General features: G+C 46.6%; 1 protein-coding gene and 1 pseudogene across 1 annotated transcript in view; both read left to right on the top strand.

The window, feature by feature from the left end:
• Nucleotides 1-24,386, top strand: part of ZNF185 (zinc finger protein 185 with LIM domain) — a 46,642-nt gene extending 22,256 nt beyond the window's left edge. Inside the window, exons 18-24 of the mRNA XM_060087950.1 lie at nucleotides 1,916-2,110; nucleotides 4,292-4,402; nucleotides 5,510-5,590; nucleotides 7,603-7,674; nucleotides 8,734-8,836; nucleotides 21,111-21,209; nucleotides 22,121-24,386. Of these exons, the coding sequence (XP_059943933.1) occupies nucleotides 1,916-2,110; nucleotides 4,292-4,402; nucleotides 5,510-5,590; nucleotides 7,603-7,674; nucleotides 8,734-8,836; nucleotides 21,111-21,209 (661 nt within the window). The 3' untranslated portion in view covers nucleotides 22,121-24,386. The remainder of the gene's footprint in view (nucleotides 1-1,915; nucleotides 2,111-4,291; nucleotides 4,403-5,509; nucleotides 5,591-7,602; nucleotides 7,675-8,733; nucleotides 8,837-21,110; nucleotides 21,210-22,120) is intronic.
• Nucleotides 14,158-14,711, top strand: LOC132482566 (protein LTO1 homolog; annotated as a pseudogene).
• Nucleotides 24,387-26,404: the final 2,018 nt, after the last annotated feature.

The following is a 26,404-nucleotide window of genomic DNA, read 5'->3' as shown; positions in this document are numbered from 1 at the left end:
TACAGGAAGAGGTGGTATAGTATAGTGAGCACGGACTTCTGTGCCTGGGCTCAAACCTAAGCTCTGTCAGTTACTTGTTATGTGGTTTTGGTATCGTACTCATCTATGTGCTTCAGTTTCCTTACTTGTAGAATAGTGGCCGTAATAGATCCTCACGCAGGGTTGTTGTGAGGGTTAAATGTGTTTGCATGTAGGACATTTCCTGGCACAAAGTACTACATAAATGTTGGATTCTCTTTTTATAAGAAATTACAGCCAAATAAACCAGTCCCAGAGGACTATCTCTTTCCACCAGACTATTTAAGGACACTCAGAAAGCTGGTCTCTGGTCCCCTTTACCAGCCGTATTGGCCTGACTTTACTTAATAAGATAGATTAGCTCACCTTCTCACTAAATTTGTATTATTAGACTTTACATCTAAAGCGTATGCTGTTTTCCTCTGTGTTGCAAGTCTGGGCTTTTCAGGTTTATGTTCTCTCTGCATTAGGAACAGGTGAACTTTAACCACATTTGTTCACAGTGGACAACTGCTGTCAACCTTTGGGGGAGTGTCATGGAGGTATAGCACAAGAGTCGAAGGGGCTGTTTTCTTCCACGTAGAGAGTGTGATTGTGTCCAATTGTCAGTAGCTGTATTAGGCTTCTGGATCTTTGATCTGGTTACAGCCAGAAGTATTACCTTCCCTATCTCTAAACACTTGACTTCCAGGCGATTCATTAGGGGCCTGGAAGACCTCTGGGTTGTTACATTGCTCAGCAACACTTCCTGTGACTGTTTTACTGTGATTTCCTTTTTATGGGTTAGGTGGGTTATACCGCCTGTAATTGTAGTAACTCTGCTCTGAGGCCTAGGGTGAAGGAGCCTTAGTCATCCACTTGTCCATGTGTCTCAGTGGACATCCAAATTGCTCTTTCCTGAGAATCTTGGCTTCCTTCAGAGACTTGGTGAGGATAACTTCTATTACTGTAATTCTGTAGGGGATATGGGTTGGTACAGGACTCCGATTAAGTCCATGGTAAAGCTAGCTCAGGGCTTCCAGAGTTGGGAAACAAACTCTTTAGGCCTTCTTGGTTTGCCTTTAGCTCAAGCCTGTATGTCACAGGCAGAGGTGGGGTGGGTGTGTCAGGGCATTCTGCTGGCTAAGGGGCTGGCACTGTCTGAGGAGAGCATACTCTCCAAAAGGTATGATGAGCTCCACTTCCCTCGTTATTCCAGCTTGAAGGCAGCGAGCCTGCCTGCCTACTATGGGATTAAGTTCCATGAGTAGAGTCCCAGGGCTGGAGGTAGCTGGTGGTTTGATCTTCTTGTCTTAAGGTAGCCCCACCAGCCATTGGAGGCAGGCTGCTGATATGAGGAGGGTTGAGTTCGGGACAGGCCGGGATCAAGGTGATGGTGAACTAGCCTCATGTTTTCAATAATCTCACTCAGTCTTGGCCCCGGCCAGTGGGCATATGGCATCTTTGGTGCTTGAGGCCAGCAGGCAGTAGCACCATCCCACGGGACGTGGAGGAGGCAGCAGCACTGAGAACAAGGCCCTCCGAAGCACATCAGGATGGGGATGGGGATGGCAAGGGATGTGCAAGGGTAGCTGTGATGTGAGGCCAGGAAGGAAGGAAGATCTCCCAAAGAGCTTGATGCCGAGGACAGCAGGGAAGGCACTCCCTCCTTGCTGGACTGAGGGGGTGACAAAAGCATCTGGGCTCAGGCTTCATGTAATACACGTGGGGATGGCCGTTGTTGGTGGGAGGGGAGCAGCGGCGCTGGGGTCCTCCTGAGGAAGACACGAGCTCTTCCCGAGGTGGGGGCCATGCCGGGCTCCTGTCTGCCCCACCTCCTGGGAGAGGAGCCTGCTATGGCCACGGGTGGGGATATCAGTGTGTAGTTGGTAACCAAGGGCTTATTCTTCCTCAGCAGCTTGGCTGATCTTGAGGAGGAGAATGTGGTCACCAAGGTGGAAGACGCCTGGCAAGGGAGGCCTGGAGCCCAGCAAGATGACCGGGGAGACCCGGCTGCACCCACCCAGAAGCCGGCAGACCCCAGCAACCCCGAGCAGCAGAGCAGCCCCAGAAATCCTGAGCAGCACCTGGAAGTGGACAGCCAGGCCAGCAGGTAAGGGCCACTCTGTGCTGGACTCCTGCCTGCCTGAACCTGACTTTTGTCAGGGCCCATAGCCTAAAACAAACCCTAACACGCTAGGCGTGCCAGCTACCTTCTGCACGTGTGATGGGCTAGGAGCCCATGGGAGGCTGACAAGCAATGAGTATCTCAGGGGTAGATCTCTGTGGGCTTGAGTTTGGAACCACAGCACCAAACCTGACAGAGAGAAGGTGCCCAGAGAACCGTGCTGTCTGGCAGCCACATGGAGTGTGAAGACCTGGCTTGGCAGAAGGATACGGGGTGCCTTGCCATTCATGGGGCTGGAAGATTTCTAAGTTGTGCCTTGTGTGGCACCATTTCAGTGTTCTCTTAGCTCTCCAGAGATCTTTACCCAAAGTGGTCATGAGTTTGGAAATAACCCACAGACGATATGCAAGTACTTCATATGAACCAGTTGTAGGTAGCGGCCATACACACACTGAACAAGATGGCTGGGCCCCCAAGCACACCCTCAGGAAGCACACAGATACCACAGCAGTAACACCACGGTAGGAACCATTAGCATTTGCTGCATGCTGAGAATGTGAAGGCATCCTTCTCATGCTTTATGTGTCCTCACTCATTCAGTTCTCACACCAACCCTATGAGAGAGGTGCTATTATTATATCTCTTCTATAGTTGAGAGGCTGAGGCAGAGGGACGTTGAGTAGCTGGCAATAGTCACCCAGCCAGGCAGTGGCCTAACAGGGATTAGAACCCCGGCAGTCAGCCCAGAGCCTGTATTGCTAATCACTGCTATATCCACTGCCTCTCCATTTTTTTTTTTTTTTTTTTTTTTTTTTTTTTTTTTGCGGTACGCGGGCCTCTCACTGCTGTGGCCCCTCCCGATGCGGAGCACAGGCTCCGGACGCGCAGGCCCAGCGGCCATGGCTCATGGGCCCAGCCACTCCACGGCACGTGGGATCCTCCCAGACCAGGGCACGGACCCGCGTCCCCCGCATCGGCAGGCGGACTCTCAACCACTGTGCCACCAGGGAAGCCCACCCGCTGCCTCTTCTCCTTGTGCTTCAGGTCCCCTTGCCCCCTCAGCTCTCTGTCCCCTCGACTGTCATGCTGTGTGTGGATCAGAGGATGCCAGACACTGGCTAGCTGTTCAGTCACAAGTGGATGCTGTTTCCTTCCTCTCGTACTCGGTCCTCTTCTGACTGTCTGGTTCTGTACTTTATCCCCCATCTGTCTCTCCACGTTCCCACTGGGCCTCCCCTCCCAGCCAGTCCACCTCCTTCAGTCTGCATGGTGCATTTCTGTGTCCTAGAGTGACCTAGGCCTAGGCACAGGGTGACGGGGCACATTGAGGCAGGGCACCTCATCCAGCCTGCAGTGACAGGGCAGGTACTCCAGGAATGGCTTCCCAGAGGAGAAAGTGGTGTCATGTGCAAAGGTACGAGAGAGATCAGGTACACGTGACGTTGTCTGGACAGATGAGGCTGGGAGCTGGGCAGGTGCTATCATGATTGTTCTCTACCCTCCCCACTCTCAAACTAGTTGAAGTCCTGGGCACTGGATTCCAGGCCAGGGGCTGTGTGCTACGCCAAGGGGTGGAGATTCAGAAAAACCATTATACCTGTCAGTCTCCTGCTGCTTCTTATGGTAGGTGACTTCCAGAATGAGGTCCATCCACCTCTCTTCCTTGGTGACAGCTAAATTCATTTGTCCCTCTCTCCCTCAGCCATGTGCTCTCCAGAAACTTCACTAGAGGATGGGGGCGGGAAGCTCATTCCAGGAAGGGGCTGCCCCACCCATTGAGGAGGTGAGCGGGGCTGTGTCTGTCAAGTCCTTGCTAGCCCCATAGCTCTGCTGTAACCAAGTGAGTCATAGGCCAAGGCCCTTGGCTGCAGGGGTAGTTCTGGGCACACACTGGAAGGTTGGGGTCTTGCCACCAACTTACAATGTAACCTGGGTCACATAGCCTGGGTTTTCTCATCTATAAAATGAGTACTTTTACCCATTGATCTTAGGAGCCTCAAGGAACAAACAGCTCAGTGATTTTCAAGGGTTGTTTAAAAAACGTCAGCGTTCTTTTCAACTCTTTGAAGTGGCAGTCTCGGCGTTAGCCCCTGACAACCCTGCTGGGCTCTGGACGACACCAGCTCTCAGTGGTGACACACTCGCTTCTCCCTCCACTTCTTTCAGGATGGGGAACCCCTCAAGCTGTATGGTCACTGTTACTGTCACTGCCACCTCTGAGCAGCCTCAGGTTTATGTGCCAGCCTCCCCAAGTGAACTGGAGTCTAACTCAACCAGGTAAGAAGGGACAATCTCGGAGATGTTCTGTGGGCTATTTCCTCCCTGGAGCTAAAGGACTCGGCTTTTGTCCCACGTTACTTCCTGATATTAGCTCTAGGACCTACTCCAATTCTCAGCATCCCATTGGTCAAGGGACCACAGAGTGTAGCCCAAGTGTTCCCCTGATATAAACTCCTGTGTGTGGGCCTGAACAGAGTCTCCCAATGAGAAGCTGAGGTGGCACTTCCTAGGGCTCTGCCATCCTTCGGACCTTGCTAATGTTTCTTGGGGAACATGCTTGCGAAGTCAAAAGAAATCCCTTTGAGGCCAGGGCCTATGTCTGTCTCTCTCACGTTATCTGTTGTGAGAAGAGGCGCATAACCACTGCCTCACCTGAGTTCCTGTCCTCACCTGCCATCTTAGAGTGCAGGAAGGGAGCCATTACAAGGAGGCTGAGTGAACTGTGTGTGTGTGTGTGTGTGTGTGTGTGTGTGTGTGTGTGTGTGTATGAGAGATCAGAGGAACGTCTACTGCCATAAAGCCAGCAGGCTGGAGTGCAGAGCATATAAATGGGGCCAAATTTGGTGTCATGGTGAGCCCATCGTGAGGTAGACCTTGTTCCCAAAGTTGCCAGGGCCTTGTCCAGGGTGAGGCAACTTCCTGAGCTCACCCTGGAGCTCCAAGAGTGGGAAGGGAGAGGTTAGATTGCTGATGGAGATTTGACAGTGTAAGATGAGGCTTAGAGGTGATCTCAGTCCCAGGCAGAACGGAAACAAAATATGGTCAGAGAGGAGAATGGAAAGTCCACTGGACTGAAGTCTCGGGAGGGTAGCGTCCCACCACTGGCTGTGGGGAGCGTCTTCCTAGCACTCAAATCCACACGCCGCAGGCTGTACTCCTGGGCTTTGATTTCAGCCCGAGTCCACAGCGGGCTCAGCAGTCTAGCAGCTCCTGTTTCCGGCTTTTGTTGCCTGCCGGGGGACTAGAGCACCAGCACCTCTGCCCCCAGGCATTCCCATGAGCTCCTGCACCTCCTTCCTGTCCTGGACCCCTGCTTTGGGTCAGGCCCAGTCCCCTGGAATCTTCCAGTATACCTTTTTCTGTTCTGCTGTGTTTTTTCTACAGCAAAGGGATTCTCTTTATGAAGGAGTACGTGAATGCTGGTGAGGTATCTTCCGGGGAGCCACTGTCTTCATTCTACAGCAGGTGAGAAGTCCCAGATCTTTCTATGTCCCGGCCTTCTCCTGCCAGGCCCTGTGTTGTCCTCATTCCTGCATCCCCAGTACCTCATTAAGTACTTCACCCAGAGTACCTTCTGTGTAATCATGTATTGAATAGGTAGATGAGTCAATTGCTCACGGACATGATTTATGCATTTCCAGGTGTTCTACCTAACCCGGTGCCTTTGCGCTCCCCTTTTGTCATTAAGTCATCCTACACTCCACTTCCAGCACCATCCGTTTCTGCCTGTATTTGTTTCTTGGTAGACTACAAGCTTTCTTTTGTGAAATCCTGAGAGCATCACTCTTGATAGAGCCTGTGAGGCCCTTAAGAACCATCTGGTTAATTCCATCCTGTTCCAGAACTCAGGGCTCCTCTCTTCAGCTCCCATGCTCCTTCCAGCATGCCAGGTTGCCTCATCTGAACACACATTTCACTCATCATCTCTTTGTCTGCTTGCTTCCAGATGCCATATTGAAGGGTACCTCCATGCCACCTCAGCTAAAAACTAACCCACACTGAGACAGTGTATTCCTGGGATTTTTTTTTATGACACATCCATCACCCCACTGCTAGGGTGAGGATTTTAGTAACAGAGAGGTGCATCCTGGCCTTCTTTCAGGATTGGTGCTCTGGGGACTCCAGACCAGCTTTCACTGCTGCTGTGGAATGATGATCATGGGCGTAGGGGTCAAGTTCAAGTGCCTGCTCAACCCCCATTTGTTGGGTCATTTTGGAGAAGATGCTCAACCTTTATGAGCCTCAGTTTCTTCACTTGTAACTCCTTAGAGTGATTTTTCCTAGTAGCTTTATTGAGATATAATTAATATGTCATAAAATTCGCTCTTTAAAGTGTACAGTCCAGTGGTTTTTGGTACATTTACAACGTTGTGCAATCATCACCACCATCCAATTCCAGGACATTTTTATCACACAAAAAGGGAACCCCAGACCCATTGGCAGTGCCCCCAGCACCACAAGCCACAGCCCCTGGCCACCACTATTTTCTGTCTCTATAGCTTTTTTCAGGGAGGTGGTTTTTTGTTTTTGTTTGTTTCTTTGAGGGGTTTTTTTGATATGCCACGCAGCGTGTGGGATCTTAGTTCCCTAGCCAAGGATTGAACCTGTGCCCCGTGCAGCGGAAGCTCGGAGTCTTAACCACTGGACCGCCAGGGAAGTCCCCTCCTTGTGGTGCCATCTAGCGTTTGCCTCTATGAACTCTGTCCATCTCCTGGTTTTCCAGTCCCACCAGTATTTTGTTTAAATGGGCACTTAGAGTTGTGTAGTCCAGTGTGTTTTCGCCTTTTGCTTTACCTTCCAGGAGGCTTGGAGGTAAGCTTAAATCTCAAAAGAAATCAGAAGCTGGGCTGAAATTCTGGCTCACCCCTTTCTCCAAGCATGACCTTAGGCAGGTCACTTAACCTCAGGAGGTCATCACACACCTCCTGTTAGCATGACAGCTTCACTAAACCGTATCCCAGAGCTTGTAACTATTTGCCCTTCCCTGGAAATAGTTTTTTTGATCATTATTTTTTATTATAAAAAGTCATATTATTGAAAAATGAAGATGCGAAAAGGAAAAAAAAATGTAAAAATCATCCCTAATTCCACTGTGTAACCCAGCACAGTATTATGTTGGAATGTTTCCTTGTTTTTTTTGTTCCCATTCTTAGTTGATTCCTGCTGTGAGTGGGCCCCTGGCGATTGTCACATTATAACCGAGGCGCATATGTGGAGTGAAAAGCCATAGTCCTTTCCCCCTGGTCCGTGAAACTGACAGTTCTCCAGAACCCTAGCCACCCCCTTCTCATCTTCCTCACCACAGCAGGTCTTCTTTGCCCCCAGTGTAAGAGCTCTTCTCTGAGAGAATTATGCCTCATTGGCACCAAGTTCATTTGACATAACAGATGCTGGCTGGTCATGCAGAGTCATGTGTTAATCAGAAAAGCATTCTCCACTCATTACTGCTCTCCTCTCTCGCATCACACTCCCTTCAGCATCAGCAGCATTGAGGACTCAGGCAACATGGAGAAGAAACTCCCACGTGACACTACTCCATACTCTGAGAGGTAAGTCTGCTGTGTTACCAGGGAGCTCACAGGTCTCCAGAGGAGAAGCAGGTGAGGGAGATTTACACGCTGAAAGTCCATTTGCTATTGTCTGACGCTTTGCTACTTCTGGTCCATTTCCAGATGGGATGTGTCACACCACAGCATAGGGCACTGCCTCCCTCATTGGGGTGTCACACTTGTGGCAATGAAAGCCTTTGAATCCAGCTAAGACCAAAGGGCAAAAGCAGTGAGTTAGTGGCAGAGCTAGGGCTAAACCCCAGGGCCCTGAGTACTCCCAGGTAAGGGGTGTTTCCACTTTGCCATCTGACTAACTGTGAGCTGGGACTGGTGGTGGTAAAATAAGAGGGAGGAACGGGGCTGTGACGAGGGTAACACTGTCAAGAGACTGAGCCCTGGACCAGCAGCAAGGCAGGCAGGGACTTTTGACAGGTTCTGTCTGAGGAGGAAAACCAGGGGGTGACTTGAGGAACAAAGACAGGGATCCTGGAACTGGGGAGATACTCAATCTACAAGTCGGTATCTAGGACTTCAGTATGAGGTCCCAGCAGGCTCTACAGCCACATTGACTTTGTGGTAGTCCTTGGACCCATGCTGCCTCTGTGATACTCCAGGTAGGACTCAGTGCTCCCAGGCATGAAGAAAAGGGCCATCAAGACAAGGGGCCAGGCAGGGCATACAGAGACGTGTCTCCTATAGGAGAAGACGTATGTTTTCCTATTCCAGGTGGGAACAGCCCCCCATGCAGATATGCTAGGCAGAGGGACAGAGACAAGCAAGCTGCCTGGAATAAGAATCAGATTGCGGTGGCCAGACGTACAATAGAGAGTAGGGTGAAGATACAGGACTGGTTTCTGGAAACAATGTGAGGGTCTACAGTGGGCTGCGGTCCAGTCTGGCCCAAGGCTATATGGCCAGTTCACACTACAGAAAAAGATGGCAGGCTGGGAATCCTGGCAGCAGCCTAAGCCTGGCTGTGTCAAACCACAGGATCTGGCTGCATCACATCAATAGTCTGCGTACCAGCCTGACCGTGGATTCTTGTTTTTCTTTTCCCAGAACAAGTGGAGGGGTCTGTACTTACTGCAACCAGGAGATCGGAGACTGTCCAAAGATTACCTTAGAACACCTTGGCCTTCGCTGCCATGACTATTGCTTTAAGGTAAGGAAGACAGGTGGTGCCGCTGAGAACATCATCCAGAGCTCGGGAGCCTTTATGGGTTCTGAGAGTGTGGAGAAGGCTTTATCTCTGTATGAATGTGCTCCATCTCAAAGGCTTTGCAGAACTGGGAGCTGAATGGGCTCCCAAGTTGAAAGGAGTACTATGTGCTTAATACTGTGAGGGAAACAAAAGCAGTCTTCTGGGGAAAGACTATTACCAGCAGACAGCCAACAAGTGCAAAGGCCCTGGGGCAGCAGCATGGAGTATTTTCAGGACACAGAGAGATTTTGGGTTTTATTGTAAATGCAGTTGGAACCTACTGGACGGTTTGGGTGGTGGAGAGACAGGGTCTGACTCATGCTTTTCAAAGGATCCCTCTGACTGCTAGGTGAAGGAGCGACTGTAGAGGGGCAGGAATGGGAAAAGGGAGATCAGTTAGGAAACTGCTACAGTAGATCAAGCTAGAGAAAGCAGTCACTTGATTAGGGAGTTGGCAGGGGACATGTCAAGATGGTGCCTGGATCGGGGATACTGTTTGAAAATAGAGCTGGCAGGTTGTGGCTATGAGAAAATGAGAGGAGTCAAAGGAGATTGCAAAGTTTGGGGCCCAAGCCATTAGCTGAAAGGATGGTGGCGCCTTTTACCGAGAAGGGAAGGACTAGAGGGGAGCAGGTTTGAGCAGAGGGAAGGCGGAGATGAGTGAAATTGAAGATGCCTCAGTGAGAGCTACGTGAGGAGCTCACATGGTTGTTGGGATATGTGAGTTTGTGTTCCAGGGTAAGGCTGGAGCTGGGAGTCCACAGGGCATGCTTTTGCCCTGAGCCGTCCCTGACCTGATGAAATCACCTAAGGTGTGAGTGGGTGGAGAGGGGGGCTGACGCTGAGCCTTGTGGCTTTCTAGCATTTAGAGGTTGGGAAGAGGAGGGGGTCCACAGAGGAGGGTGAGAAGTAACACACAGTGTGATGCCCCAAGTGACACAGTTTCTCCAAAGACTGCATTGGTCACCCTGTCAGTGGTTGCTGAGAGATCAAATGGGATGAAGCCTGAGAATTGACCTTGAATTTTGCAGCATGGTAGTCATCTGTGACCTCAGTTGGAGCAGTTTTGCTGGAGTGACGGGGATAGAAGGTTGACTGGAGTGGGCTCATGTGGAAATGGACAGAGTGAGCCTGGAAGACTCTCCTGATGGGTTGGCTTTGTAAGGGAGCAGTGCAAGCAGACAGTGGGGCAGAGGTGCCAGGCATGGGTTGATGCTGATGGGAGCGATACAGTAGTGAGCAGACACTGATGATGCAGGAGAAAGAGACGTTGATGGTGATCATGATGTACATCTGTAGGAGAGAAAGATGGGTACCAGTTGACACATGGCAGGAATAGGAAAGGCCAAATCTCTGGGTCACATACAGAGAAGTTCCCAAGTTGGCTTGTGGAAGAATGAAGAACTTCAGTACTTGCTTCTGTTTTCTCAGTCGATTAGAAAACATGATCATCTATGAGTGAGGGTGGGCAAGGGATGTTGGACACTTGAGAAGAAAGGGGAGTCTGTGAAATATTGTCTCAGAGACAGGGAGGGTGGATGGGCTGTGCAGAGCCCGCTTGAAGGGAGGGCTCATTCATTCCTATGGAGACCGATCAACATGCACTGTGTTGTTCCCTAGCCAGGCTCAGCAACAAGGTTGAAGCAGGGGCAGTTGCATTTACTGGGGTGGAGACTATGCCAGGTGAGTTGGCAGGGATTGGTCTGTGTGCAATGGAACAGTAACAGTGAGGCAGTGAACTGGTCCAGTAATGGAGGTTCCAGCGGTGGCAGAGATCAGCCAAATAAGCTGGAAGACATGGAAGTCAAGCAGTGGGCTGTATGACTTATTGGTTGTAACGAGGTCTAGAGCAGCAGTTCTCACTCTGGAGTGTGCATCTCACACTTGACCATTCCCTGAAGGGCTTCTTAAGACAAAGAGGGCTGGGCCCCAGCCCAGTATCTAACTCAGTACGTCTGGGTGGAACCTGAGAATTGGCCTCTCAAACAAGTTTCCAGGCAGTGCTGAGGCTGCTTGTCCACATAGAGTCTGGCCAGAGCAGTGGCCGAGGTAGAGAGGGGCCCAGAACACTGGAGGAAAGGAACAAAAGGCCACGTGGTAGGAAGCTCTTCCATCTACGTGGATCCAGAATTGACTCAGGAGTGCTGCAGGGAGAGACTGTGACATGTCATTTGGCAAAGAACATTCTGTTTCCCTGATTCCTGGACTTACATGAAAACTTATTAGAAACTGTTACGAACAATTACATACCAATAAATTGGACAACCTAGAAGAGGTGGATAAATCCTTAGAAACACACAACCTAGCAAGACAGAACCAAGAAGAAATTGGAAGCTTAAACAGACGAATAATAAGAAGATTGACTCAGTAACCAAACACCTCTCAACAAAGGAAAACTCAAGGCTGGGTCTTCACGGGCAAGTCTACCAAACATTTAAAGAAAAATTAATACCAATCCTTTTTATACTCTTCCAGAAATGGAAGAAAGAATACTTCCAAGCTCATTTTATGAAGTTAGCATTATCCTGACAGCAAAGCCAGGCAAAAAATTAGAAATAGAGCTACCAGATGATCCAGCAATCCCACTTTAGTGTATATACACAAAGGAATTGAAATCAGGATCTCAGAGAGGTGTCTGTATTCTCTGTTCATTGCAGCATGGTTAATGATAGCCAAAACATGGAAGCAACCTAATTGTGCATTGCCTGATGAATGGGTGAAGAAAATGCGGTATATAGGGACTTCCCTGGTGGCGCAGTGGTTAAGAATCTGACTGCCAATGCAGGGGACATGGGTTCGAGCCCTGGTCTGGGAAGGTCCCACATGCCACAGAACCACTAAGCCCGTGCGCCACAACTACTGAGCCTGTGCCCTAGAGCCCACGAGCCACAATTACTGAGCCCACGTGCCACAGCTACTGAAGCCCACGCACCTAGAGCCCATGCTCTGCAACAAGAGAGGCCACCACAATGAGAAGCCCGCGCACTGCAACGAACAGCAGCCCCCGCCTGCCACAACTAGAGAAAGCCCACGCGCAGCAACGAAGACCCAACGCAGCCAAAAATACATTAAAAAAGGAAATGTGGTATATACACAAAATGGGATATTATTCTGCCTTTAAAGAAAGAAGGAAATCCTGCCATTTGCAACAACATGGATGAACGTGGAGGACATTTTGCTAAGTGAAGTAAGCCAGACACAGAAGGACAAATACTACCTAGTACCACTTATGTGAGGAATCTAAAACAGCCAAACCCATAGAAGAGAGTAGAAGGGTGGTTGCCAGGGGCTGGGGAGGGGGGAAATGGGGAGGTGATGGTCAAAGGGTACAATGTGTCAGGTACCCAAGATAAGTAAGTTCTAGAGATCTAGAATATTTTGTCAACTTCTGGTTATGTACTTTAATTACAGGGCACCCCTGTTAAACAGAGAGCAAAATTACGGGAGTCTCAGACCTAAGCAACTCTGGGCACATTTGGTCTCACAGAACCACGTGTTGGGTGAAGGGTGCAGTTGGAGTGGGTTGGAGTCCCAGGAAGGCTTTGTGAGGGAGGTAGGTCCAGAGTCAGAGGTGAAGAGGTGTCCAAGGGTATTTTCCAGGTAGCTAAACAGGTCTCCATCGTGCATGCAGAGGGAATAGGGATGAAGAGGCAGGCAGGAGGCTGGCAGGCCTGGGAGGAGGAGGCATAGAGCGGCAGGATTTTAAACTTGCCTGATTGGAGCTCACACAGGGCTGGGGAACTTGGAATTGTGGCAAAATAGGCCTGGTATTCTTGGGGAATTCTTGGAATGTGGGCAGGGTGCCTGAGAGCCACCCTTGGGGTCCATGAGCACAGAGGTGAAGAGGATATTATTTTCGTAAGATCACACAGCTGCTCAGAACCGAGGGTGGAAATCCCGGTTCCGACATCAGAGCCAGTGTTGTCTCAGCTACACCCTGCAGCCTCCCAGGAAATGCCATTCCATTGCTCAAGTTCATTTGTATAAACTAATCTGTCACTATGCTTAATTGTAGGTTTATCTTACCTTTGTTAGATTGACATAACATTTTAAAATACTAGTTTGTAGGGGACTTCCCTGGTGGTCCAGTGGGTAAGACTCCGCACTCCCAACACAGGGGGCCCAGGTTCAATCCCTGGTCAGGGAACTAGATCCCTCATACACGCCTCAGCTAAGAGTCCGCATGCCACAACTAAGAGTCCGCATGCCGCAACTAAAGATCCCGCATGCCACAACAAAGATCCCACATGCCGCAACTAAGACCCGGTGCAGCCAAAATAAATAAATAAATGAACATTAAAATAAATAAATACTAAAATAAATAAATAAAATGGAATACTAGTTTGTATTGTTATATTTAGGAAGAAAGAGAAGACACTTATGGCCACAGCATCACAACAACCTTTTAGGGTTCCTGTTCTCCGCAGTGTGAGGCATGTTGCAAGCCCAGATTGTTGATTTTTTTCCTGTGTTCCCAGAGGTGACCCCCTAAATGGATCAGCACCATTAGCTGGCTAAGTTGAGGTTCAAGTCCTGGTCTACAGTAACTAGAATCACAGAGGGCTGATAAATTTACAGTGAAAAAATGGCCAGGAGGATAGCCTCATCCACCAGAGGGCAGACAGCAGAAGCAAGAAAAGCTACAGTACTGCAGCCTGTGGGACAGAAACCACATTCACAGAAAGATAGACAAGATGAAAAGGCAGAGGTCTATGTACCAGATGAAGGAACAAGATAAAACCCCAGAAAAACAACTAAAGGAAGTAGAGATAGGCAACCTTCCAGAAAAAGAATTCAGAATAATGATAGGGAAGATGATCCAGGACCTCGAAAAAAGAATGGAGGTAAAGATCGAGAAGATGCAAGAAATGTTTAACAAAGACCTAGAAGAGTTAAAGAACAAACAAACAGAGATGAACATTACAGTAACTGAAATGAAAACTACACTAGAAGGAATCAATAGCAGAATAACTGAGGCAGAAGAATGGATAAGTGATCTGGAAGACAGAATGGTGGAATTCACTGCTGAGGAAGAAAATAAAGAAAAAAGAATGAAAAGAAATGAAGACAGCCTAAGAGACCTCTGGAACAACATTAAACGCAACAACATTCACATTATAGGGGTCCCAGAAGGAAAAGAGAGAAAGGACACGAGAAAATATTTGAAGAGATTATAGTCAAAAACTTCCTGGCGTCCGTGCCCAAGGCTCTTGGTTCTGCGGCCGTAGCACATGGCGCTGGAGCTTGAGACGGTGGGGGTGGGGGGCGGGCTGGCTGCCACCATGGCCGGGAGTCAGGACATGTTCGACGCCATCGTGATGGCGGATGAGAGGTTATGATGGTGCCAATTACACTGCTGGGCCTTCAAAGTCAGAGCCTTTATTCTACTGCAGGCGCCACAGTCACAGTACATTTTGTGATCATCGATGGTATTTCTCCTTGCTAGTCTCCTGAGATGTGATGGAAAGCCCGGTTTCATGGGGAAGGTTATTAGGAAGGCTATGAAGAAGGAAGTAGTTTGGGTATGATTGAAGGAAGACAGTATGGCACATTACATGGAGCTAAAATCGGATCTGAGATCGAGTGCTACCAAGGTTTTGCTTTTGCGTGGAGATGTCTCCTGCACGGCTGGGCCACTGAGAAAGACAGCAAAGAGATGAAGGTCTTAGAATCATTGATTGGAATGATTTAGAAATTCCCTTATGATGACCCTACTTATGATAAACTTCATGAAGACTTAGACAGAATTAGAGGGAAATTTAAGCAGCTTTGTTCATTACTAAACATCCAGCCCGACTTTAAAATTAGTGCAGAAGGTTCTGGACTTCCATCTTGAGGATGACAGACGCACAAAGACGAAACATCAGGGAACAGATGTTTGTATGTTAAGTGTTTAAAAATGTGATTAAAGACAAAACAATGATGGGGGATTCATTGTTTTGCAGGGAGGGTTCCAGCTTGGCCGCTGAAAGGGCTTCCTTCCTCCGAGGTCTGCCGGGTGGCCTCGGTGCCCCCCCATGGGGCCCCTCCACATAGGCCCGTCCTTTGTTGGGCCCTGTCTGCTCTGCAGCATGAACGCGGCCCTGGCAGAGCCCTCACCGGGCTGCTCTTCTCTGGTCCAGGGTCCAGGCCCCTGGCTCACGGCTTCTCGTCATCTGGCAGGCCTGGCTGGATCTAGACTCGGGTTGGCTCTGGATATGATAAACCTCCCCTTTACCCACCGGGCTTTGGTCAGCGCTCAGAGGGATGGTTTTTTTAAAAAATGAGAGCCACAGGGTTGGCACGAATCAGGTTAATGGGAAGGAGTGATGGGTACTGTGACATTTATTGACCCTTGAGATGTGCCAGTGCTGTGACCTGCTTCTCATGTTTTATTTAGTCCCTTCAGGAGCCCATGAGGTAGGCGTTATTCCCATTTTATAGACGAGGAAACTGAGGCCCAAGAAACTGCCTGGTCCAAGGGCAGTGGGGGCAGAGCTGGGACTCCAGCCCTGTCTCCTGGTGCCCGCTCTGGAATGCATGGTCACACCCACAGTCTCGGGGTCCCTGCCCGCAGGTCCCAGCTATGCCCCGTGGAGCCCTGGGGCATCTCATGTCGCCATGGACGTGGGCGTCTGGTTGAGAGGAGCAGAGGCCAGCCCTGTCCCCAGGAAGCCGGGACGAGCTCTTCCTGTGTCCCTGGATGGGTGGGGCTCTGCAGCATCAAAAATGGTCAAGGGGAGGAGACTTTAAGGCCACCGTTCTATGTGCAGAAACTTTGCAGCCTTACTGCATGCAGCCTTCCTTCTAGTGTGAGTTCTTCTGTCTTCTGCCCAGACTTAAAAGGCATCATCTGTACACGGTGCATGGCCTCAGGTGCGCCTTTGTCACAGACACCAGCAATGCTTCTCTCTGGCTGGTAGGATGGAGGGGCTTTTGTTGTTGTTTTCCTGGGTGGATTTTTGTGCTTCCTAAGCTATCTGTTTGGATAATGTATTATCTTTATAATTGAAAAAAATAAAGAGTATATTTTAAAGCAGAAAAAAACCCCAAAAACTTCCCTAACACGGGAAAGGACATAGCCACCCAAGTCCAGGAAGTGCAGAGAGTCCCATACAGGATAAACCCAATGAGAAACACGATGAGACACACAGTAATCAAATTGGCAAAAATTAAAGACAAAGAAAAATTATTGAAAGCAGCAAGGGAAAATGACAAATAACATACAAGGGAACTCCCATAAGGTTAACAGCTGATTTTTCAGCAGAAACTCTACAAGCCAGAAGGGAGTGGCATGATATACTTAAAGTGATGAAAGGGAAGAACCTACAACCAAGATTACTCTACCTGGCAAGGATCTCATTCAGATTCGATGGAGAAGTCAAAAGCTTTACAGACAAGCAAAAGCTAAGAGAATTCAGCACCACCAAACCAGCTCTACAACAAATGCTAAAGGAACTTCTCTAAGTGGGAAATGCAAGAGAAGAAAAGGACCAACAAAAACAAACCCAAAACAATTAAGAAAATGGTAATAGGAACATACATATCGATAATTACCTTAAACGTGAATGGATTAAATGCTCCAGCCAAAAGACACAGGCTTGCTGAATGGATACAAAAACAAGACCCAGATATATGCTGTCTACAAGAGACCCACTTCAGACCTAGGGACACATTCAGACTGAAAGTGAGGGGATGGAAAAAGATATTCTATGCAAATGGAAATCAAAAGAAAGCTGGAGTAGCAATACTCATATCAGATAAAATAGACTTTTAAATACAGAATGTTACAAGAGACAAGGAAGGACACGACATAATGATCAAGGGATCAATCCAAGAAGAAGATATAACAATTATAGATATATATGCACCCAACATAGCACCTCTGTACATAAGGCAACCGCTAACAGCTCTAAAAGAGGAAATCAACAGTAACACCATAATAGTGGAGGACTTTAACACCTCACTTACACCAGTGGACAGATCATCCAAACAGAAAATTAATAAGGAAACACAAGCTTTAAATGACACAATAGACCAGATAGATTTAATTCATATTTATAGGACATTCCATCCAAAAACTGCAGATTACACTTTCTTCTCAAGTGCGCATGGAACATTCTCCAGGATAGATCACATGTTGGGTCACAAATCAAGCCTCAGTAAATTCAAGAAGATTGAAATCATATCAAGCATGTTTTCTGACCACAATGCTATGAGATTAGAAATCAATTACAGGGGAAACAATGTAAAAAGCACAAACACATGGAGGCTAAACAATATGTTACTAAATAACCAAGAGATCCCTGAAGAAATCAAAGAGGAAATCAAAAAATACCTACAGACAAATGACAATGAAAACACGATGATCCAAAACCTATGGGATGCAGCAAAAGCAGTTCTAAGAGGGAAGTTTATAGCTCTACAAGCCTACCTCAAGAAACAAGAAAAATCTCAAATAAACAATCTAACGTTACACCTAAAGGAACTAGAGAAAGGAGAACAAACAAAACCCAAAGTTAGCAGAAAGAGAGAAATCATAAAGATCAGAGCAGAAATAAATGTAATAGAAACAAAGAAAACAATAGCAAAGATTGATAAAAGTAAAAGCTGGTTCTTTGAGAAGACAAACAAAATTGTTAAACCATTAGCCAGACTCATCAAGAAAAAGAGGGAGAGGACTCAAATCAATAAAATTAGAAATGAAAAAGGAGTAGTTACAACGGACACCGCAGAAATACAAAGCATCCTAGGAGACTACTACAGGCAACTCTATGCCAATAAAATGGACAACCTAGAAGAAATGCACAAGTTCTTAGGAAGGTATAACCTTCCAAGGCTGAACCAGGAAGAAATAGAAAATATAAACAGACCACTCACAAGTAATGAAACTCTGATTAAAAATCTTCCAACAAACAAAAGCCCGGGACCAGATGGCTTCACAGGCGAATTCTATCAAACGTTTAGAGAAGAGCTAACACCTATCCTTCTCAAACTCTTCCAAAATATAGCAGAGGGAGGAACACTCCCCAACTCATTCTACGAGGCCACCATCACCCTGATACCAAAACCTGATAAAGATGTCACAAAGAAAGAAAACTACAGGCCAATATCACTGATGAACATAGATGCAAAAATCCTCAACAGAATACTAGCCAACCGAATCCAACAACACATTAAAAGGATCATACACCATGATCAAGTGGGGTTTATTCCAGGAATGCAAGTATTCTTCAATATACGCAAAGCAATCAACGTGATACACCATATTAACAAATTGAAGGAGAAAAACCATATGATCATCTCAGTGGATGCAGAGAAAGCTTTCAACAAATTTCAACACCCATTTATGATTTAAAAACCCTGCAGAAAGTAGGCATAGAGGGAACTTTCCTCAACATAATAAAGGCCATATATGACAAACCCACGGCCAACATCATCCTCAATGGTGAAAAACTGAAAGCATTTCCACTAAGATAAGGAACAAGACAAGGTTGCCCACTCTCACCACTCTTATTCAACATACTTTTGGAAGTTTTAGCCACAGCAGTCAGAGAAGAAAAAGAAATAAAAGGAATCCAAATCAGAAAAGAAGAAGGGAAGCTGTCACTGTTTGCAGATGACATGATAATATACATAGAGAATCCGAAAGATGCTACCAGAAAACTACTAGAGCTAATCAAAAATTTGGTAAAGTAGCAGGATACAAAAGTAATGCACAGAAATCTCTTGCATTCCTATACACTAATGATGAAAAATCTGAAAGAGAAATTAAGGAAACACTCCCACTTACCAGTGCAACAAAAAGAATAAAATACCTAGGAATAAACCTACCTAAGGAGACAAAAGACCTGTATGCAAAAAACTATAGGATATTGATGAAAGAAATTAAAGGTGATACAAACAGATGGAGAGATATACCATGTTCTTGGATTGGAAGAATCAACGCTGTGAAAATGACTATACTGCCCAAAGCAGTCTATAGATTCAATGCAGTCCCTATCAAATTACCAGTGGCATTTTTTACAGAACTGGAACAAAAAATCTTCAAATTTGTATGGAGACACAAAAGACCCCGAATAGCCAAAGCAGTCTTGAGGGAAAAAAACAGAGCTGGAGGAATCAGACTTCCCGACTTCAGACTATACTACAAAGCTACAGTAATCAAGACAATATGGTACTGGCACAAAAACAGAAATACGGATCAATGGAACAGGATAGAAAGCCCAGAGATAAACCCACGCACCTATGGTCAACTAATCTATGACAAAGGAGGCAAGGATATACAATGGAGAAAAGACAGTCTCTTCAGTAAGTGGTGCTGGGAAAACTGGACAGCTACATGTGAAAAATGAAATTAGAACACTCCCTAACACCATACACAAAAATAGACTCAAAATGGTTTAGAGACCTAAATGTAAGACCAGACACTATAAAACTCTTAGAGGAAAACATAGGAAGAACACTCTTTGACATAAATCACAGCAAGATCTTTTTTGAGCCACCTCCTAGAGTAATGGAAATAAAAACAAAAATAAACGAATGGGACCTAATGAAACGTAAAAGCTTTCGCAAAGCAAAGGAAACTACAAACAAGACGAAAAGACAACCCTCAGAATGGGAAAAAAATATTTGCAAACGAATCAACAGACAAAGGATTAATCTCCAAAATATATAAACAGCTCATGCAGCTCAATATTGAAAACAACAAACAGCCCAATCCAAAAATGGTCAGAAGACCTAAATAGACATTTCTCCAAAGAAGATATACAGATGGCCAAGAAGCACATGAAAAGCTGCTCAACATCACTCATTATTAGAGAAATGCAAATCAAACCTACAATGAGGTATCACCTCACACCAATCAGAATGGCCATCATCAGAAAATATACAAACAATAAATGCTGGAGAGGGTGTGGAGAAAAGGGAACCATCTTGCACTGTTGCTGGGAATGTAAATTGATACAGCCACTATGGAGAACAGTATGGAGTCTCCTTAAAGAACTAAAACTAGAATTACCATATGACCCAGCAATTGCACTACTGGGCATATACCCAGAGGAAACCATAATTCAAAAAGACACATACACCTCAATGTTCACTGCAGCATGATTTACAATAGCCAGGTCATGGAAGCAACCTAAATGTCCATCGGCAGACGAATGGATAAAGAAGTTGTGGTACATATATACAATGGAATATTACTCAGCCATCAAAAGGAATGAAATTGGGTCATTTGTAGAGACGTGGATGAATCTAGAGACTGACATACAGAGTGAATTAAGTCAGAAAGAGAAAAAGAAATATCCTATATTAATCCACATATGTGGAACCTAGAAAAATGGTACAGATGGACCGGTTTGCAGGGCAGAAATAGAGACACAGACGTAGAGAACAAAAGTATGGACACCAAGGGGGGAAAGCAGTGGGGGGTGGGCGTGGAGGTGTGATGAATTGGGAGATTGGGATTAACATGTATACACCGAAGTGTATAAAATGGATGACTAATAAGAACCTGCTGTATAAAAAAATACATACAATAAAATTCAAAAAATAAAAAATAAATGGCCAGGAGACAGGAACTGAAAAACAGAAGAAAGAGCCATCAGAAAGATGCTTGGTGAGAATGAGCAGAGGGTCTTGGGGATCCTAGCAGCTGTTCTCCGCTGCTTTCAGCTGGAAGCCAGAAGCCTTAGTCCAGGCTGGGCCTAGAGACAGCTGGAGTCCCAGAAATATGGGGACTCTTGGTCTCCTCTTAGTTGAGACTGTCTGCAGGTCACCCTGCTCTGACTCCTCGTACCAGGAGGGTCCGCTGCAGATGGCTGGCTGTTCTCATCCTTTAGACGTTCACTGGAGAGACATGCTGGAGTGGCTGGACTGCTGAAATAGCTTTACCTTTCAGTGGGCCTTCATGTCACCTTCTTTTGCACTTTAAATGTCACAATTAAAGCCCTCCTGTAGATGAGGAAATGGAGGCTCAGGGAGCCTCAGTAACTTACCCAAGCTCATCTAGCTAATAAGTAGTGGATTTAGGGCTCAAACCCAGGCCCAATTCTGAAACCTGGGCTCCTAACCACTGTGTGATCATTCTGCCTGTTAGGTTTTTTTTTGTTTTTGTTTGGGTTTTGTCTCTGTTAGCCATTTTTAAATTGTCTGCTTCGAAGTCCAGGATGTGCCATCAGCTTGGAGCCTGCCCACTCCACTCGTTTATATTGCTTCACTTGTGTGTTGACCTCTAGCTTGTTTTCTCTTTCAGTGTGGGATTTGCAGTAAACCAATGGGTGAGCTTCTGGATCAGATCTTCATTCACCGTGACACCATCCACTGTGGGAAATGCTATGAGAAGCTCTTCTAGGTGGGTGCTGGAAACTTACTAGAGGGAAGAAATGTGCTCTGGTCTCTCCCTGAGTCTTGACCTGGGACACTGCTATCTCTGTTAGCCTTTATGTTCAGGGGACCCCGAGTCCTTGTGTCCCTATGCCCTGTGATACTTTGAAGTCTTAGGTGGCGCAGATAAAGACCCTCCCCATGGACATTTCCAAGTTGCAGGAGTCATTGTCTCTTCCTCTCAAGAAGCATCTTCCATGCAGCACCTCAGCTAAGCCCTCTAGCTGCCCTAGGATGCTGGCCAGGCCTATGCTGTTAGCCTCATTTGGGAACAAGGAAGTAAAGACCTAGAAAGCAAAAGGACATGGGAAAACACCTGGCTTGTAGATGGCAGAATCAGGACCTCAACCCAGGACTTCAGATTCAGGTGTGGGGCTCTCTGCCACATTCCCTTGAGTCGCCTCCACCATTGCTCATATAGCATCAGATCAGGACTCAGCCAAGGTATTCAGTAAAACAAGATATATAGCTGGGGACCAGCAGCAGGTCAAGTCCAGGATACATAGGCATATGTGGGAAGTGATGGTGCTGTCCTGGTGCCTGGGCAGCTTCTGGGCCACATTGTGAACTCTGCCTGAAGACAGGTTTGCATGCTAAAAGCCAGTGGAATTGACCCCAGTGTCTGAGCTTCATGGGGCCCAGTGATCCTCCTCCTCAACTAGAAGCACAGAGCAGAATATCTCCCTTGAAGGCAATGGGAATCGGTAGCAACCAGGCCCTCCACCAGCTACAAGCCTGTTCTGCCTTTTCTCCAGAAGACACATTGACCTGGACTGTTACTCCTGATGCCTGGAGCAGTCACCCTCCCCAAGGGCTTGTGACTGCTCATTGGATTGGGTGTGTATTTCCAATCTCATGAATACTTCTATTTTCTTTTAGCTCCTCCAGGCTAAGAAGAAGCTGATAACTCCTGGACAAGTTTGACTGTCCCCGCTTGCCCCAAGTTGCTGACTCTTCTTCCCTCACTTCCTCTCTCCTCCATTTGATTGCTTCATGTTTTTGCTCTTCTTAAGTTGAACTTGCTTACATCCAGTAGCATCCATGTCTTAATGATGTTATGATAATTACTTGTGTGTGTAGCTTTTTGTAGCTTAGAAAGCACTTCCCATCCATTATGTTACTTCAGGCTCAAGCAAAGAGGATTGAACAATAATTCCATTTTGGCTTCCCTCAGACTGGCCAGCTCCCTGATGAGTTTAGGTGGCCTGGTACAATAGGCACGGACAAGAGTGTGGGGTTCGGTGTATCCTGACTTTTGGGACAGAGAGCAAATCACATTCAGGTTCACAGCTGTGAGTGTGCCTTTGGAACTTGACAGAAGAAGGAGACCTCCTGAAGCTTCTGAGGGGTTAAAGACTGTTGACGATCCCTGGTGGGTAAATTGCAGACATTGAATGCTAGGGATTGACATAGGCTAATGTTTAGCTTGTCTATTTGCCATATATATATTTTAAACTTTCCGTATACTTTTACAACTAGTTAGTTGCTTTTGATTGAGTTATATAGCAGATTTTAATGACCTTCTGCCTACCTACCTTTCAATATAGTTGCGTTTTGTCCTGCAGGCATGTGGACATGTATTAGAAAGTTTACACGTTAGGTTTAAATTCTATAGAATGTGATTCTTAAGAGGCTACTGACCAAAGGGAAATCTGTGTCTGAATCTTGCTAGCTAATTAATAACTTTGCCCTCAATTTCCGATCCCTAAACTTTACACAGAAATCCCCTAAAGCAAGTTTTAGGGTCTATAGACTCCAGCAGGATTATGAAGGGAGAAAATCAGCTAACATTTCTTGAGGCCTTACTGTGTACCAGGCGTTATCACAAAGTGGTGGCATTAATCCCCATGCTAATCTTGTACAGAGGGTATTCTTCTCCGCAGTTTGCAAATGAGTATGTTGAGGCTCAGAGAGGGGGTCATTGCATCGTGCAGAACCATCGCTATCTCCCTCTAGTAACGGTAATGACAGACATGAACGTTGAGTCAATGCTGAGTATATGCGAAGCGCTGTGTGGAGGTGACACCACGCCCTCAAGCCTTCCCTGAGGCACACTTTTACAAAGAGGGGAAGGTGGGGAATTGCACCCCTCCTCTGGGCATCCTGGGTCCCCATAAAATACCAGAAGGGCCAAACTGGCCCTCTCACCTCCCTTTTCCATGAAAACACTTCTGAACTGAAATACTCTCAGCTGGGAACAGATTTGACTCACAGACCTTCCCAAAGAAGAGCTTGTCAACCCAGGGGAAGCTCCAGTAGGCTAGCCGATCTGGGCACAGGGCCCTCAGTGACGTCCCATTTTCCAGTCCAGACTCTGTCCCAAGCTAGTGGCAACTACTGAAACCCCAGGTACTTGGAACAGGGATACCTGTTGGCCAGCTGGACAGATGCAGGCCCATTCATGCAGTCAGCTGATGCTCTGCTCAGGTTCGACTGGGCCCCTCTACCTTTGGGACCAGCATCACTGTGTAAGTTCCTCGAAAGGACAACCTGACAGTTTTTCTGATGAAAAATGAGGGCCTTTTCTCTTGGTTTAATTAGAAAATGCCTCTCCATCTCTCTCCAGTTTCTGAGCCCTATGCACATTGGCTGGTGTACTTGTTCTTCCTGCCAAATGATCAGAGAGGAATGTTCCATTTATTTCCATAGATGTGCGTCAGATTTGCTCTGGAGTGGAAAACTGGCCATGTACTCGTACAAAATATGAGCTGGTTTTCCTCAAGACTAGCCCTCAGCCTGGGACTTTGCAGATGGTAGGGACTGACACATAGGTGCTGAATGAATGAGTGAAAGGGAAAGAAAGGTCGTGCCTTTGGGTGGGAGGTAGCACCCCTGAGTCTTGGCAGGATAAAGAGGTCCAAGATAGGCTGGCTTCCCTACCTTCTAGATACACTCTGCCTTTAAGAGAGTTTTAGAACCAACATGCAAGATATTGACTCCAATCTGAAAAAATCTCTTTCATGTTTAAATGGCACAGAATTCTTCGGACTTAAGGAAGAGAGGTGGTTGCATTACACTTTCGCTTCTTTTTATTTGCCTAGAATTTTAAATCATACTTGCTTAACTCATTAATGTACACAATTATAATAAATGGTAAGATATTTCATGTGTAAATGTTAACGTTTCCTTTTATAGGTGTAATAACTTGGTGTATTTGGCTGTGTGATTTATTTTCTCCTATTACCTGAAGCCACTCTCTTTACAAAAGCAAATAAATACTTTAAGGAGTATCAAAGTTTTCTCTACAGAAGCAAATACTTTTAAGAAGTATCAAATCTAAAGAGAAATAAACAGCATTATCTAGAAATTATGCATGCACAGCAAGTGTGCAATTCCAGACCTGTCAGATTGTAATGAAGAATATTTTATTCTTTTGGGCCCATCCTTCCTTTCATTGTCGACAGGTGGCCGCCTCGTCCTTACTGAACACTTGCAATGACCAAGAGCTCAGTCCCTTACAAGCCCATTCTGTCTGTGGAAATGCGTTCCTCAGCTGAGTTACAACCTGTTCCCTTTAACTACCACCCACTGGTAATCTGTAATCCCTCTTTTATACGCCAGCCCCTAAAATTGATAAATACGCTTGTTGGGTTCTTCCTCTGTCAACTCTTCTCTCATTTAAACACCCCTGGTCCCATCAGCTCTGACAGGAATTCTGAGTATGCATCTCTTACCCTCAAAGGTGCCCCCCAACTGCACGTCCGAACCCATTCCTCCAGATGTGTACCGACAGGCAAGACTTTCATCTTGCTCATTAAGGCTGGTGCCCCAAGCTGTCAGAATCCTGTTGAATAGTCATTCTGCCTATCACGTGATCCATGCTTCCAGGTTTTGTATCCAAAAATATAATTTGCATGTCATCGATGTCTTGATCCAGCCTGGGGCCAAAAAGGGTGGTCAAGAAGTCAGTCCAAAGATAGAAGACATGACAGAGGAATCCCTCTACAACTGAGCAGGGACGTTGGGACCTAGTATTCAGTAGGTATTGAACTAGTGTCCCTGTAGCTACTTTCTCACCCCAACCTCAGCCACCATCTTGGCTACATGAGTACATTTGGCAAAGGAAGAAGAGGTTTTACCACTTCAGAGGCAAGAGCTCTAACAGTGGCTCCTGACCAGGCCTAGGACTCTGTTGCTGATAGCATGTGACACCAAGACCTAGAAAAAAAAGAGGGGAGGGTTATTTTGAAAAATGACTTAGCAGACCAGGTTCCCACCAAGCCAGTTGATCCCCAGTACCCAGTCTCCCCTGTTCCTCCTTCCCCTTTATAGATCCACACCTGTGAGGGCCCCCAACCCATGCACCCCCATGTGGGGTCCTCTTCGGGACTCTGCTTATGAATGTATTCCGCCTGTGAATTTCCACACACCACATTTCTCTTGTGATGTTTCTCTGCACAATATCCTTTTCCCATGAACTTCCCAAGGGAGGAAAGCTTCCACCAGGGGACCCAACACTGGTTACATTGAATTCAAAGTTGAGATCCCTACCTGGCCATTTGGGGCCCCTCTTGCCACTGAATCAACAAGAAGGGTGTTATTTTACCTGCTGGCTGACTCTCCTGATTATCGAGGGGAAAAGGGTCGCTGCAAGGACCACATCTGAAACCTAGGAGAAAAGTCTTCTGGGAGTGTCTCTTAGTGTTCCCATGTCCAATAGTGTAAGATAACGGATGACGGTAATGACTCATGCAGGCAGGACCACTAAGGGATCAGATTGGTTAGGAATAAAGGTTTGTATCTTACTGCCAGGTAGACAACCACGACCAGCTAGATGAGGTCATAGGGAACTGAAATGCTAGTGGGAAAGGAAGTTACAAATACTGTGACCTCATGGCCAGTTGCAAAAATAACAGCTATAGAAGCTATGCATACTTCGTCTTGCTTTGCTATTATATATTTAAATCTGCCCCATTTTCTTTCTCCCATTTCCAAATCTTGCATTTAAATTGTGTGGGTGGTGCTTAATCATATAATTTAACCTATAGGTTACAGTATGTCAAAGTGTAATTATGACAGAACTAGAGAAGGAACAGACATCCCCCAGAGAATTGAGAGTGTATCTAATGGGACTTTTGACGTCCCCGCTTCTTGAAGAAGGCAAAGGCATATTCATGTATATGAGGTATGGGTTGCATCATGCTAAGCAGAAGCATAGTGTCA

This window comes from Mesoplodon densirostris, chromosome X (genome assembly GCF_025265405.1).
Source record: "Mesoplodon densirostris isolate mMesDen1 chromosome X, mMesDen1 primary haplotype, whole genome shotgun sequence".
Taxonomy (NCBI): domain Eukaryota; kingdom Metazoa; phylum Chordata; class Mammalia; order Artiodactyla; family Ziphiidae; genus Mesoplodon; species Mesoplodon densirostris.
This window is presented reverse-complemented; position numbering and strand designations above follow the sequence as displayed.